This window comes from Seriola aureovittata, chromosome 13, assembly GCF_021018895.1.
Source record: "Seriola aureovittata isolate HTS-2021-v1 ecotype China chromosome 13, ASM2101889v1, whole genome shotgun sequence".
NCBI classification, from domain to species: domain Eukaryota; kingdom Metazoa; phylum Chordata; class Actinopteri; order Carangiformes; family Carangidae; genus Seriola; species Seriola aureovittata.
In genome coordinates, this window is record NC_079376.1 from 22,746,018 (window position 1) to 22,762,373 (window position 16,356).

Consider the following 16,356-nt stretch of genomic DNA (forward strand, 5'->3'; position numbering starts at 1 on the left):
TAAGAGCAGTAGGCTATCTGTACATATACACATACGTATGTATGCAAACAGAAGTGTGCAGGCAGTAGTCGCCAGTTGCCCGTCAAGTTCTGTAATGACTAACTTGTTCTGGTAGTGAATGTACACCATAGGTAAACACAGCAAAGGTGACCTTCATTTCAATTCACACTTGACAAAATGAAAAAGAAAATCCTCACTCACCATCACTTCATTTGTTCTTAAGCTGTAACAATTATTTTTAAAGACTTGTACGTGTAATCTACAGTGTTTTATAGCGGACGTCCGTGTTTCTGAATGATTAGATGGACTGTATATGAATATTTCAGAGCCTAAGTTCAGGTTTAGCTTGCATTGTTCTCCTCTGGTACAGTGGAGCATGGGAACTCAGAGCTCAGGTTGCATGTCAGCTTCGCTCCCTGTGGTTCCCCTGCGTTCTGTTTCTCCCAGGATCAAAAGAGCTATTAAACAATAACTGCAGCAAATTAAAACAGGCAGCTGTAAATAGACAGCTCAGCTCTCTTTAGCTCCCCTTGCTTTGTGTTTCTCCCTGGAACAAAGGGGCTGTTAAACAATAACCAGCAGAAAGTTAAAATAGACAGATACTCACAGTTTCACTTGTGTTGTGTCTGAAGTCTTTGAAGTTGAATCTGTGCTGTAGTCCTCTCCTGCCGCTTCGTTCTCATGCGAACCCGGCTCTGGGCTAACGCACCTCTTCTGGCCAGAAACCTTGTGCTTCGAGGGCAGATTCACAGTCTTGCGCGTCACACGAAGTTCTCTCGGTCTGCGTTTCTCCTGGAGGGAATTTTGCTTTGAGCCTGTGCCAGTGTCAGGCTCCTCTGGCTGCGGTGAGCTTGTTTGGAACTCCCCTGTAGTCAGTGCCAAGGAGAAGGCCGAATCTGGCGAGCTGCCACCGGGCGGCAAAGCTTCTGAGGGGGTAGAGGGGCCGTCTTCTGTGCCCTGAGCGACCGAGTCCTCCTCTGGAATTACAGTGACAGGTATGGCCAGCACGGGAGGCGAGTCTGCTCTGTAGCCCTCCTCCCTTTCTTTCGCTATATCCTTCTCTTTCTCCCCCTCCCCCTCCCCTTCCTCCTCCTCCTCCTCTCCCAGGTGTGTTTCCACCCAAATTGCTTTGTGGAGTCGGACAGGAGAATCACCTCTGGGTATTCCCTCAGTCTCAGGTGAAGGGCTCCTTGCCGTGGCTGTAGTATCCCAAGAGAATATCTGAGCCCTCCTCCTGGCCTCTGAGTTTTCCTTCTCTCTGTCTACAGCGCTTTCATCTTCCTCTTGAGTCGTGATGAGGTGTGAGGTGGATGACTGAGAGCCTAATCTTATTCCTGTTAGAGCAGTGCTGTGCCCCTTCTCTCCAACTCTCACACAGGTTTTCCTCGATGCTAAGCTTATAGAAGTTAAGTTAGGAGACTTTGGAGCCTCGGCTGTCTTGGAAAGGGGGATTTTGAATGTCGTCGGTGTGGTCGGGGTGAATGTGCTGTCCTCACTGGAACCCTCTGTGTCCTTCAGCATGCTTTCTTCTAAATGAACCTGCAGCCTCTTGCTTACTTCCTCCACCACTGACGCTGCAAAGCCTAATTCTGAGCTCGCGTCAGCACGTGGCCGAGAGGCAGCGGCAAGGCCGATACTGGTGGGAGTGGTGGGAGTCACATTCCCAGAATTCCCTTCACCGCTGGCGGTGCTGACCCTGCACACTATCACCTCCCTCACGCTGCTTCGGCCGCTGCTGTCGCTGTCTGCGAACGGGAGCTCGGTTTCATCTCTCCGTACAGAAACCACGCTTGAGGCGCTGAGACTGGACCTTTGGCTGAGGGTGTCATCACCCTCCGCTCCTGTCCTGGTCTCACCGTGATGTGACCCCATGAGATCACTGTCTTTTCGAGAGGGAGTAGGGGTCTTTAGCCCCTCCTCCTGTTGAGATATAGGTGAATGTGGGGACAAGGGGGACGTTGGGGACGTTGGGGAACTCGCGTCAGTGGAGGCATCTGAATGCTGCCGACTCCTGCTCTTCTTTCTCTTGGAGTTGAAGAAGTTGCTGAGGCGATCGAACATTCCCCTCTTCTCCTCCGGATTCTGAGAGAAGACAGGCAGAAAAAAAAGACAGAGAGGAACATAGTGAGGTGGGGAAACCAGCCAGCACAATTTTTGTCTCTGGCTTCGCTATAGAAGTAAAACAGAAAATGAAAACTAAAAAGTATGCTCTGCAGCAGACATGCAGCCAAAAGCTAAGCAAGAAAAATTTCCATTGCTGAACTCCAGTTAAAATATGGACTCCCACAATCACATTTTTAAGATATCTCCAGGCTAGAAGCAGTTTACACAACCTTGAATTTAGGGGCAAGTCAATAAATTACCTGCATCCATATATTCAATTGTAACAACTATGCATTAACTAATGCAATATCAATGTAAAAGCATATACAACACCATAGAACAGGGACATGATAAAGATCTACAAGGGAGGAGAAGTTTAGATGTCAATAAAAACGTACCTGAACTTATATCACAGATAGAAGTATGGTATATAGTTATAGATATATTTGTGGTTTTAAATACCAAAAACCATCTCAGTATAGTTTTCCATCTCCTTGGTTTCTCTCTGGAGCTCAAGTAACAACAGTTCAGTGAGCCAATAAGAAGAGAGGAGTCTCAGAGCCTCCTCTCTTCTGACTGTTTTCTGAGTGATCCGATAAAAATACAGCAGATTTAAGGTAAGCACTCAGAGAAATCAAATCCTGCAAGGTTAGATGGTGGGTCCAGGTGGGCGGGGCTTGGGGCGCGGCTGAGAGCAGTGACTGCTTTGCTGTGACATAGTTCAAGAAGTCCTGACGGCTGGTTTTAAGGATCAGTGTCTGAATACAGGCTGTGTGCATTTCTCTGTGGACTGAGGCTTTGATACTTTCACAGTATTAATATAGAACCTAGACCTGATCTATAATCACACAACACATGGACATCTACCTTTATACTAGATGGGACCTTGTGTGTGTGTGTGTGTGCGTGCGCGCATGTGTGTGTTGTGTTTTTATGTTACTGTTTTTTCAAGATGACAATAAAAACGTCAACAATATGTGTAAAAAAAAAAAAAAGAAAAAAGAAAAGAAAAAGACCATAAATGTATTTTCCTTGAGAGTCTTTTACTAAAAAGAGTCAGGTTAAATTCAGACAATCTGGTTCAAATACCAACACACTGTGGCTGCAGTGGCACAACTAATGACTAACTAGACAGATATAAAACTTCTTTGATGTTTAGCTCAAGGGTCACTTACCCTTTAACGCCAACAACTTTAAACAATAAAAAAAATGAAGTTGGTCAAGACAGGCTTGGGTCTGAAAGGACACTAATAACCAATGAGAGCTGCATTATTATATAATATAAAAGTAGATTACAGTGTGAGACGGCAGCAGCGACTTTAACGTACTTATACCGTACACTCTAGTCAAACATAAACCACATCATAGTGTGTCGATGAGACTTTTTAACAGGGTTGACATCACAGCCAGAAGACACCAAGGAAAAAACTTCCGTCTGCTGTCATAAAACACACCTTTCAAAAGGGCACATGTTAAGACAAGAAGCATGAATCACAGTGTAAAAGACAACAGTTACATACCATCTGGACTTCCTGGAGTCTAACCTGTTGAATTCCTTCGGAGTTCGGTGTCTAATTAATGCTTAGTTTGCAGAAATAGCAGATGAAAGTTAATATTATGTCTTTTTTCTTTTTGTCTGTCTTTTTTTTTTAAGACATGATCCTAAAACTAGATAGAGCTTGTAAAGCCAAACATAAAAGCCAGTCTCCTACTTAAGTGTTCGACATTAAATAAAATAAAATAGTCCTCTCGTATGAAAAACAGCGCTCACTGCAATCACTTGTGTGTTTCCACAGTTAAGTGTCTGACTGTCTCTGAACAAAGTGCCTGACTTGAGGGCACGGCCATTTACATCACAGCTACAGTGTGGAGAAAAAGAAATATTGTGAAAGACTGTTCACATGGCAAGCACGCAAAAGAAATTCACAATCCAGTCAAAGTAAAAGGGTGTGGACAGGCCTGCTGGAGACAACCCCACCCTTCCTCATTCTAAAGGTGGGCAATTCAATAGGACATCTGTTATCTGCTTTTATTTAAGAAGAATTCAACCTGTGTCAGTTAGGAGTGCTAATTCAAACCTTTTAGATAGTCTTTTAGATAGGAAGTATACAGTGATATCGGTCAAAGGTTCCACTACCCAGGGCTGTAACGGTAAGTAACAGTTCTGAGAGTATTTCCAGAGTACTTTCTGAACAGCAATTTTCTGTTATAAAAACCAGTCACCACACATCTGAAGGGGTGTCGAACTTTCACATACTTTCAGTGAGCAAACAGCAGGTAAAGAGAGCCTGTGGCCGGGTTTTCCAGTTCATGCCTACACAGAATGAAACCCAGACACACAACTGAATACTGAATCTGGTATTGCTTTTGTTTAAATAAGTAGTCAAAGCTGCGACACTGTACCTCCACGTTGTTTTGACTCATTCACAAATCCACTGTGTTGACGCAGAGAACATAAAAAAAAAGAAGAAGAAGCATAAATGAAGTATCCTGTGTCCAGTGTATGTGTAAGTCTATGTTACTTACTGCTGTAGTAGTAGTCTCCACTGAGCATTCACCTTGTGTTTACTCATAGGAATGACAAATGTCAGGTAGGAGGAGATATAGTACCATATCTGTGAGCATTTTGACCCACTTCCTTATCTGCCAGCCAAAGCTCTGCTTCATTCTCTGATGTCAGTAGCAGATAATGATAAAGGCAAACACAGGAACAATGATGTTGATCTTAATTACACTTAAATACTGCAGGGCACTGGATCTTTCAGCCTCTGTGCCAAAATGTAAACAAACTGAGTTTATGGTGTTTTTTTTGTTTTTTTTTTTTGCAGCTGTAAACTGAATACAATTAAAAATCTTTCTCATAGATAGATAAACATATTAAAATGACGTGCTTGAGTTCCTGAAAACTCTTAGTTTAAAAAACAGATGAGCAAACGCCGGTTGTGTCTTTTCAAACAAACTGACACAAATATCACAGAGAGCAGGTCTGACAGGTTTGAGTCTATGGAAAGTAGCCCAGGGACAATGGGATCCCATAGGATTACAGTATGTGCAGCTCATCTTAAAGGGGAAGCACACGTTTACGGCCCCTAAATGTCTTCTTTCAATCTCCTCAGGCAGTCACTGAGCAATTACCACTGTCCCCTGCAGGCAGAACTGAGACAATGGTGATGTCATGTAGTTGTTCAGCTGTTAGGAGAATAAACTGGAAAGAGAAGCATGAATATATCCTTTAATGGAACCATTATGATAAAGAAGCTGCATTAAATAGAAAGCGGAGAAGTCCAGACTAGCCGGAGAAAACTAATCACACAGTGAGCTGGATTTTTATCCACTGGTGAATGAAAGCACACAAAACCCACCCATCTACTGAATGCTGCCCCACTTTCTTTCACCTGTGACCTAATTACTCTTTTTGGACTGTGTTGCATCTGTTGAGTCATATCTGGTGTTTCCTATGAATGTGGATACAGCTCTTGTGATCTAGGTCAACAACAGTGGTGACTTTTTAGACTACATGTGTATATTTTTAACTATTATTAACTGTGTGGTCTGTTTTGTGTTATTTTTGCTATTGACTGTTTTAATTACATTCCACATGTAAAAGCCCAACTGGGGACAGGAGTTGAGAATTAGCAACAACTATATAACACATTAGTTTCATGCCCTTTTTGAAACTGTGTATCAAATAAACAAACACACAAACAAACAAACGAACAAACAGACTTTGCAAAGCAGGAACCGTTATTTTCCTACAAATATGGGAAATGCCAAGTGTGACATCTGGAAAGACTAACCGGAGGATAATACAGTGTTTTTAACTCTTGATAATCAAATTTTGAAAGTGCAAAGTGCTCATAATGCAGAAAAATGTGAATATTATTTCACTGGATTATTGTTGCTGATGAATGAATGTGTAAGTAGCATTTTTGCTGGTTTTTTTTAACTATTTAGTGCATCATATGTCTGGATGTTAAATCTTTCTCAGAGGTAACTAGTAACTGTAGCTGTTAAATAAATGCAGTGGAGTCAAAAAATATAATATTTGCCTCTGGAAAGTAGTGGAGTAGAAGTATAATGAAGCATAAATTGCAAATACTCAAATTAAGTAAAGTAAAAACATCAACACTGACAGAAAATGTGTGAGTAAAACCAACCTTGGAGGGTGAAATAGGGAATCTGGAGGGCGAAGCCGGGCTGATTGGCTGAGTCATGTCGAAGCTGATCATGGAGGTGGACTCAGAATCTGGGTCCCACTCCGATTCAGTCCGGAAACTGTACTCTGTGGAAACACTCATCTGGTCGTAGCTCCTGGTAGAGAGAGGCAGGAAACACAGAGAGAGGGGGGGAGGGAGGGAGAGGGGGGTAGAGGGAGGAGAGGGACAGAAAGGATGTTATGTCATTAGGCTTTTGTTTCACCTCTCACTGTATGATTCTCATGTTTTTACTATGTATTCATCAAAGATCTTGTCATTAAACCTTTAAATCTCTTTTGAATATGGAAAGACATTTCCAATTAGAAATTCAAGATAAAACAAACAAGGAAAATACAACCATTTTTCTTTCCTATACCCTTGAACACACCACTTTCAAGGCTTAGTTGCAACATAATTTTCCGTGTATTTTTAGGACAAAAGCTTACATAATGTTAGTTATGAGCAATAAACAAATAAAAACCTCGAACCCAGCCCTGAGTCAGCCTTTTAAAGGACGTCAGACACATCCAATTGTTCTTAGAAGCATTGACGTGTTTCACTCGGACTTCGCTTGGCGTTTGAAAAACAGACAATGTGACACTTGACAGACAACAGTCAAACCCCAGCAGCGAACAGTGCACACCGAGCAATTAGAGGCCCATTGAGGATTTTAGAGCACGTGTGAGGCATGAGGAGGTGCGTCTGCTCTGAGGAGGAGCAGTTGTGGGTTTTTTTTTAGTAAGTTGCCTTGAAGCATTTACAGACGACTCACACCCAGCCTGAAGGCAAACAGTCCTGTGAGCAGTGAGCAGTGCAGGACAATGACAGGATGACACACTGCATTCCACCTCATTTCAGCAACACCTTTGCTATATTTGCGATGCGAGCTAGTGTCTGTCATATGACGCAGTGTCAGGGGTTCGGCTGTTTTTAAAATAAGTGCACAAAGAGTGATGTCCAGATGTTATCATTTGCTTTTGCAGCAACATTGCATCCATGCTGCATTACGGGAGATGTAGTAGAAAAGAACTTCAACCTACTCCGGGAGATTGTCTGTAAAGACATAATTGTATTATGAAAGTATTTTACACCACTTCTCCATTTAGGCACCATGTCCTCAGCCATGACCACCACAGCCTGAGTCTGTGTATTACTGTGTTTCTCCACAAGGGGGCAGGGCAGGATTAGTTTTCCACTGAACTCTGGCAGCGAGTCGATTCAGTTACCCTCAGCTACTGTTTTGTGGCATTTGTTTTTGTAAAAATGTGAAAAGACTTTCAGTTAGTTGCTGAATGGTGGAGATGAACACACAACCTTTTTATAGCAGCTGCTTAGTGATACAGAATTTTATTTTTTTTGTGAGGACAAGTTAAATAATTCATGTACAGTAGTAGAGAGTGGACTAGATCCAAGAGTTATTCTCTGCTCTCAAACAGTGAGCTGACAGAGAACCGGAGCAGTAGAGGCAGAGAGCTCATCATATTCTACAGACATACCAAAACATGTTTGTATAAGACTTTTTTTTTTTTAAGACATTTTTTTCAATAGAATATAGGCGTTTCTCCAAATATGCAAAAAATCATGCAAAAATATAACAGATAAGTGAAAAAGAAAGAAAACAATAGTGGATAAATGAGTCCTCTCACAGATGTTAGACAGAGGTGCGTTTGAAGTGGTCTCCCTGGAGAGGAGGTGGCTTGGCAGAGGGGTTTGAGTTCCTGGGAGTAGTGGCTGTTTAGAGTGGGGTGTAGGGTGAGGCAGATTTTGACAACATCCCCCAGTGGAAGCGACCACCTGCGAGGCCAAGTCACCGCCACAGGACTGAAACCTGCATTCTGCACGGGGTGGATGGAGGGGGAGCGGGGCCAGCAAGGGGGAAGAAAATTGACATTTTCCCAAAATGTCTCTCAACACCCCCAAAGAAACAAGCATGAACTTGTGGAGCTTCAATCAAATGTGGCCATACGGGAATCAAAATTACATCAGAGTGCGATCGTGCTGACACATGTTGGTGGAGAGAGGCAGAGAGGCATTCGTTACTCTGGGTTATAAGTGGTGCATCAGGTATTGCAGTCCTGCTGTGGAGGCCCCCAACATGTGTGATTTATAGTACAGCGTGGGATTGTCATGGCACCAGCGTGATAGTAGATGGATGTGTCCTACAGCAATCAGGCTGTGTCGTGCATTCACTCAGTGGGTTTTGCCACTCCACAGATTTTTCTAATGTGATTGAAAAGATGGAGGGATACTGTGTGTTTCTTCAACTTACTTTATGTTGTCACTATTACTGAAACAAGTGGTCTCTCTTCTATGCATTTCTGAGGAGGTGCATGTTAGCGTCACCTAGGCAACAACCCCTTAACAAGTTTAATTCCAGCTTTAAAAAATGAAGCTAACTAAAAGAACCGTTTCTAATAATCATGAAGGATCTCGGTGTAATGTGAAGGATCAACCTGCCAATACTGTGTTTCACAATGGACTTGCTCATGATCTTGCAGCACTGACTTGTAAGCATTTCAACTTTAAAATAAGCAAGATATAAAATGAATACAAACCTGTCAAACAGTGAGACAGTTTCAGGGTGGAGCCGCTTTGCATGCAGTGAAAGGGGGAAAAGTGACCAACCCGTTCTGCAACCTTTGACCCCAAACAAAACCTGCAGGCTGTATTTCAAAAGACTTAGAATGCGTGTGAGCAAATATGGTTGAAGGCCAGGTGCTATCTTTGAAACAGAGAAAGCAAACTGTGAGAGGAAAATGAAACGTATGGACGACCCCCTGACCTTGTTAAAGAAAAGCTACAGAGTCAGTTGGAGGAAATCTGTCTCCCTCACACTCTGTCAGCACACAGGCACCGGCCAGCTCTGACTTGTCTGAACCTCCTCTTTGTTGCACACAGACAAAAGCTCCACTGTTGTTGTGAGCACAAAGTTTATGAGATTTTAAAGAGGAGTATTTGCTCTTATGTCTTTGATACACTATCACAACTAATTTCATTCCTCAAAGATTTCTGGTGACAGAGGCTTAGCTTCTGGAAAGGATGTAACACAGAGCACAATGAATAAGACAAAACAATGTACATTTAGGAAAGCTGACTGGGCTAATGTTCTTTAAGGAGCTGTTCCTAAGTTTTTGCTATTGCTACGTAGCCATCGTTAGCATTAACAGCTGTTTACCAGTCTTGTAAGAGCTTCGGCCATTGTTGTGTTTACAAGACAAGAGGTTATAGCAGGGCCACTCTTCAAGGCAGCCTGGATGCTACAGTGACTCGGTATCAGAAAGTGTTGAGATGGGTCAACTGGTTCAGGGCTAGCTGGTTAACATACTAACTTCAGTAGAACAAAAAAGAGACAACTCTTGGACAACTCTTAACTCTTGGTAATTGAATAAAGTTTGATGTTGAACTCTTAAGGTTTCTTCTAGACTTCTAAGTAAACAGCTAAATTCTAAGGTTGGCTATGTAGCAATAGCAACACTTACAAATAGCTCCTTCAAGTTCACTGTAGCTGGCCCTTTTCCAGTCCTTATAAAGACAGCTAGTAAACAAATCAAGTGTATGTGGTTATGAATTATGGAGTGTCAGTGCTGTAATGTTGCAAGTCTGCATTCTCAAAAGCAATGTCCTCTGTAATGTATTTACAGCTTCATGCTGCAAACCTGGAGTAACCTGGAGTACACTGTGTAAATGTACTTAATCATCCCCAATGCCGACTTCTGGACCCATATCTGCAGAAACATCTTCACTCTATCAACTAACCCATACAAGACAAGATCATTCACTACACAGAGGAGAGAATGTTGGGAATGGGTTTCACGGATTCAGACATTTGTCCACACTGCACACAAAATACCACAGACACCTAAATGCACACCAATCAAACAATTCTGGCGGGATATCACTGACACCCTCACTCTTATTTTTGGCTTCTACATCCCACCATCTCCTTCATTGTGCCTACTAGGAGACCTATCCAACATCAGTCTAAACAACACTATCCTCATGAACTAGAAATCAAGGAACACCATCTGGAAAAATCTACTATTTGATCACACATCAATGGAAAAATCTATCTGCCTCAATCAAGAACCGAACCACAGATTCTGACAATATCTGGAACCCTTTCATTAATATGTTAAATTCTTAATTTTATACCCATACCATTCACCTCTTTTTGCCTTTTTACCCACAGTAAATGTATAAACCCAAAGAAGAAGAAAAGAAGATAAGGATAAAAAGAGAACGAGACAAATGAGGGACATTGTTTTGTAACTTAGAGGTTGAAATCTTGAAATCTTGTAGATTTCCACAGATGCAAAGCATTAACTTACAGCATTGCGCACAATGGCCTAGCATAGCCAGACATATCAAAGGCTTTTATGGTTCATAAACTTAAATCATCTTATGGCACATATTGTCAAATCAACTCTAAGTGGAAATTACCTTTTTTCCACTAATCTGTTACAGCATTTATGATGTTGGAAGGTCTGCAGACTAACTGCCTCAACATGACATGAATTCAAATTACCATTTAAAAATGAAATATTTGATCTCCAATGAAGAACATTATATAAAAACCAATATATATATAAAAAAAGAAACTGTTCATATGGGCTGTTTTCTCTCTGTTTTTGTTGTCTTGAAGGCTGCTCTGAATATGGGAGGCCAGCAGAGATAAAATAACCTAGAGAACCAATTGTAAATAACAAGAGAGATAAACTCCCATTTTTCACTGGGCTTCAGTCTAGCATCATTCAGCCACAGAAACATGTTCCTTTACTCTGTCAAAACTCAAATCTATGTGGTACGTACACGATGTATGTAAATATCAACTATTAAATATGGGGACATTATACAGGTGTGTGCATGCACAAACATCCACCAAAGCTCCATGAACTTAATCCACTGTAAAGTCTCATGATTGTCATGAGATTAGCGCCACACTGACACAACACGTTAGTGCGAAGAAAAGGTTATCAACACAAACTCATCTTTCATTGCTCTGGAACAAACAGGCAAATAAAACAAACAGATTTCAGTTAGCTCAGCAAACCTGCAAACCTGTGTAGAGCGGCTGAACAAACTCAAAACAAGGGATGGAACGGTTACAACTCCTGACTCACCCTCTGTTGGGTATGTGAGGGGTATAATGAGTCACTGGAGGCTGTTGATGGAAGATATCGTGTTCTAATATGAGAATACTAAAATCCCAGACCCTGGATTTGAGTGTTGTACACAATAGGAACAGGCTCTACTGCAGAGTTGGCATGGCTGGACTGCTGCCTGATGTAAGTACGTGTTGCTGGGTCAAATGAAACTTGGAGCTGGCCACAGTACAGGCTCACACCCTACTAATTTTTCACTTCACAGTTTCATGTTCATAAAACACAGCAGATACATTTTCTGTGCAACAAATAATGTATTTTTACCAAACTAATACAAAAAGCTGAGGTGCTAATGACAAGATATTAATAGACTCTGAGCTGGCTTTGCACTGTGAATCTAAAACAGCCTTGTTTGTAAGAGCGACTTTGCATTTGGGAGTGTCTGAACCACTGCAGCAGGGCTCAGTGTTTGCCAGATGCAGGGTGGGTCTGTAACAACCAGTAGGCTGCAGCCTCTATGCTTCTGCTTGGACCAATAACCGGTATAGTGGCGTGCAAAGAAAATCAAGCCAGCATGTTTGTGAATACTTTGAAAAACTGAAGGGTGCTGCAGACATGATGCATCCTTTGAAAAACTAAAGCAAACATTGTACCCGCAATATAGAACAAACCGTGCACCAACTGCAGAAAGCAAAGTAATAAAGGAAGAGAGACATTTGTGATGTTACCACAAGTACAAGCAGATAACAGTGTTACAACAGCAGCTCATAATGTGGACATGCTGACTTTGGGAGGGGAGACAGAAACACTTATACTGTTTTTTGAGTGTTGTATTTCATACTCACTTTTGCTTATTCTTATTGGTGTGGAGGCCAATTTCTGCCATGAAAAGAAAAGTATACTTGTGATAAAAATGGAAAATCTAAATAATGAGATATTAACTAAAATTTCGTCTAAGTCCAAATTTTAGTAGTTACTATATCTGACTAGGTTTAAAGATAATAGCTTATAGTTTTGGACCTCTCATGTTTTTGATGTAAAAATAAAACTATTATCATTAATTAGCATTTCCCCTTGTTTCGTGCTGTTCTTTGTGTTGCTTGCTTGTGGATGGGGCCAAGCTCCTGATATATCAGCATACTTGATATACTATACTTTGTCTATGTATCATCTCTCCACATTGTCTAATTTTGTGATGCAATTTGTGTTGCATTTTGTATTTTTCTTATCTATACAATAAATAATTGAGCTAAAAAAAGTCTTTTTGAATAATTTCTTTCTTAACTAGCATTTCATCTTCCTGGGAGTAATGTGCTTGCTTATACATACACACACACACATATATATATATATATATATAAATATATGTATGTATGTATATATGGTACCATCACATTTTCAATAGGATTTGCAATGCAATAATGTGACATGTTGAGTTACGTACTACAGAGTGTAAGAAGATACCATCTCACAAATGAATAATAAATAAATAATTGCCTAATTTATTCTTGCCTTTGGCACCTTTTTCTGTTTCGTGCAAAAATAGTGGCAATAAAAGCAGAATTTTGAGGAAGAGAAGTTCAAAACACTACAAAGTAATGGTTCCCAAAGCTGTCTCCTGTGCTCAGTGTGTTGCAATAATGATGATTAACTCCAATTTTCCTCAAATTCCTTTAACAATGAGAACTTTCTTTACCAAGGAAAGAGCTTGAGCCAGCCCACACTGCTGCTTGCCTAATCCCGACTGAACTGAAACCACTCCTACAGTCCTGGAGGTGTGTTTCTGTCACAACTGCGCAGCTGCATGAATGTGTGCTCGTGGGTACAGTATGCCGTATATTAGTTTCTGTGAATAAATGCGTACAAATTCAATAGCATGTTTGTTTTTGAGGACCAAACAAAGGTCATATTTACTTAAGTTACTCCAGCCTCTTTGCGGCTCCCTCACCTTGGTTTTAATAGCTGCGTTTAAGGGCCTACTGACACACAATGAGGCAACAATGAGGTGTTTATGCTGGAGTTAACACCCAGTCAGGAGGGCTCTGACTGCCATTCAGTAAGAAGCACACCACCATCGCAAGCCAAAGAGTATAATACCACCTGCCAAGAGGAATGGACATCTGTGCAATAGACAAAAACATATATGCACATACTGTACTGTATACGTACACAGAGATAACATTATTCAGCTTCTGCAACTTTCCTTATACCTGCTATTATAGTGAAAGCTTCTCATTGATCTACTCCCCTCTACAGAATGACGGCAGACAACTATCGACGTGTGAAGGAACTGAATGACTCGCTCAGATGAATTAAACAAAACCAGAGGCCTGGAGCGCATAGGTGGTACTGTGAGTACACACAAATCAACGGCACCAGGTACACACACACACACACACACACACACACACACACACACACACACACACACACACACACACACACACACACACACACACACACACAGCGAGAGAGAGTGCCAACATTTAACTACTTTTAGGGAAACAAATGACGACTTCGTCCCTAATTACAAACATACATTTATTTCAGTCAGTCTAATCAAGGCATCTGTTTATCCTGATTTATACAGTAGCAGCAGAATCAGGCCCCAGACTCCTCCTACATTATGGCCATAAACAAATCAGGAAAAATAGCTCTGCCTTTTCCACACAGTAGCAACACATATTCAATGAACTTGTTAGAATCTGGCACAGCCTCAGCAGAAGATGTCTGCAGTTCTTGGAGATGTATTTCTGGTTGTACTAGTCACTTGTTGTAATAGCTGTTATATTAAATTGTATTTTACAATTCACGTATCATTATTTAAAGCTGGCTTCATCAGTGGAGCTATTTGAAATGAAGGCTGGTTTATCAAATGGCAGCATGCACACAATCGCATTTACATTTACACAAAACGCATAACGTCAGTGATTTAGGTTCAGGTAGGAAATCAGATTCAGCACTTGCATCTGCACCTCCAAGAATCGGGGTCCTTGGCGGACATAAACAATATTGTTCATGTTGCCATGGAGTTGCTTAGTTACTGTAGCTGTGGGCTCCAACTTGAGACCCAATTTTTTTTTAGCCTGCATGTATTTACATTTCAGCAAACTGGCACCATTGAAAATATGCTGAATTAGCTATCACCAGCTATTTCCTGTTTGTAATGTATCCAAGGATGCACAGACTATCACACTGAAGAGAACTTCTTAATATCATTTATGGATATTTATAGTGACATCTCTTAAGTACAGTTTTTTTGATAATTGGGTGCTAAGTGTTTTAAAGCACCTTCATTGCCCCAATGTGATAAACTGTGTAACAGCCACTGCTGCGGCTCCGACACTGACCATGTAGATAAGCAGCCAAACTACATTACATCGACATGCACCTGCCACTGCACGCCTCATGTCACCCCCTCTGTACGACACATTTCAACACAAATTCTTGAGCTGATTACATCACCACCTGTCAACACTCTTTGGTTTTTTGCTATTATCATTTTCATACTTGCAGCAGAGAAGTGTCAGGAAAAAGTCGGCTTTTACTACAGCTCTGTTTTATTGTAGTCTGAAACTGAAACAATGCAGACAGACGGCCTTATGTGGTTCAGTAATTAAACCTGCCACTATAGCCAGCCACAACAATTAGCTGGCAATGATAGAGACACGTCTCTTTAAACACTTTTAACTTACTGTATTTTGAAAACTGGTTTTCAATTTGCCCAGCCAATATTAATTAGGTCAAAACTAGCGCTGAACAATAAGAAATAAAAATCATATTGCCATTGTCTTGGCAGATATTGAGATTGCAATATGACAATTTCAGTTGGGATGGTTAAATTTTCATTTCATTTTGACTGAAAAAAATTTAAAAATGATGCTGGGGCTTGTGCCAAACAAACATTTTCCCTGACATCTGGAGAATATGATTTGTAGGCCAGGGCTTCTCTGTAGCACCACAATGCTTCATCTATGGTTTGTTCTGACACATTTTACCTTTATCGAAAAAGGTAAAACTACCATTTGTCCATATTGCAATCTCGATCAAATTTAGATTAATTGTGCAGCCCCCAGTCAAAACCTAGCATATGCCTGGACTGTTCATGGTCGATGTGCGATTGAGGATATAGATGTAAGAAACTACTTTCAATGGAAAATAGCTAAAGCCTGCAGGAAAGGTATCTAAACATAATACGTTAATAATCACATCAATGACATCGTTGTGTAATATTAGCATTCTGCCTAGTGTCAGCTGGTTTCAGCCCTTTACCTGCTTGCCTCTCTCCCACTCTCTGTGCTCACATATACAGTATTGTAATGCAGCTGAATTCACAATAAAGCTGCTCTCATTTACGTTTTTCTATTTCTGCTGCCAGACAATGGAACAAGTTTGAAACAGTGTAATACAAAAACACATATGTTAGGGGAAAGTTAAAGACAAAGACTGAGCTGTAATTTCAGCCACATTTACTTGTAAAATGATCACTCAGAGAGAAAGTTAGAAGTGACAGAATATCTTTCTTATTTTGTCTCTTGCACAGCGCACAGCCTCCGTCCGATGCTCTGCCACTCACTGAACAGAGCAGACGGGAGTGAGGTGTGCCTCTCACTCGCGTGTTACAGGAAACTCTTATCTATAGAAAGTAGCTACGGTTTGTCCAAAAAGGTGCTTTTTTTTTTTTTTAAAAAGGTTTGAAAATGCAAATGTAAATGCAAAAGTAAATGTAGCAACAAAAGCACAAAGTTTGCAACACTGCACGCTGTAAATGCTCCCTCCTCTAATACGAAATGTTTGTGCCAATTCATTTTGAAATATCTCCGACCAATGGTGTTACTTCACTCAGTCATTCAGTCAGTCAGCAACAGACATCCGCAGGTCCTCCTGTGACACTGCTGCCAAAAAGGTTTGTCTTGACTCACCAAGCTATAGAAATGGATCACTGATTTCCTACA

At 41.1% G+C, this 16,356-nt stretch overlaps 1 protein-coding gene across 1 annotated transcript in view; it reads right to left on the bottom strand.

The window, feature by feature from the left end:
- crybg1a (crystallin beta-gamma domain containing 1a) overlaps positions 1-16,356 on the bottom strand; it is a 45,310-nt gene that overhangs the window by 18,850 nt on the left and 10,104 nt on the right. Inside the window, exons 2-4 of the mRNA XM_056393906.1 lie at positions 6,261-6,414; positions 1,195-2,082; positions 608-1,077 (exon numbers count right to left, since the gene is read on the bottom strand). Coding sequence (XP_056249881.1) covers positions 608-1,077; positions 1,195-2,082; positions 6,261-6,414 — 1,512 coding nt within the window. The remainder of the gene's footprint in view (positions 1-607; positions 1,078-1,194; positions 2,083-6,260; positions 6,415-16,356) is intronic.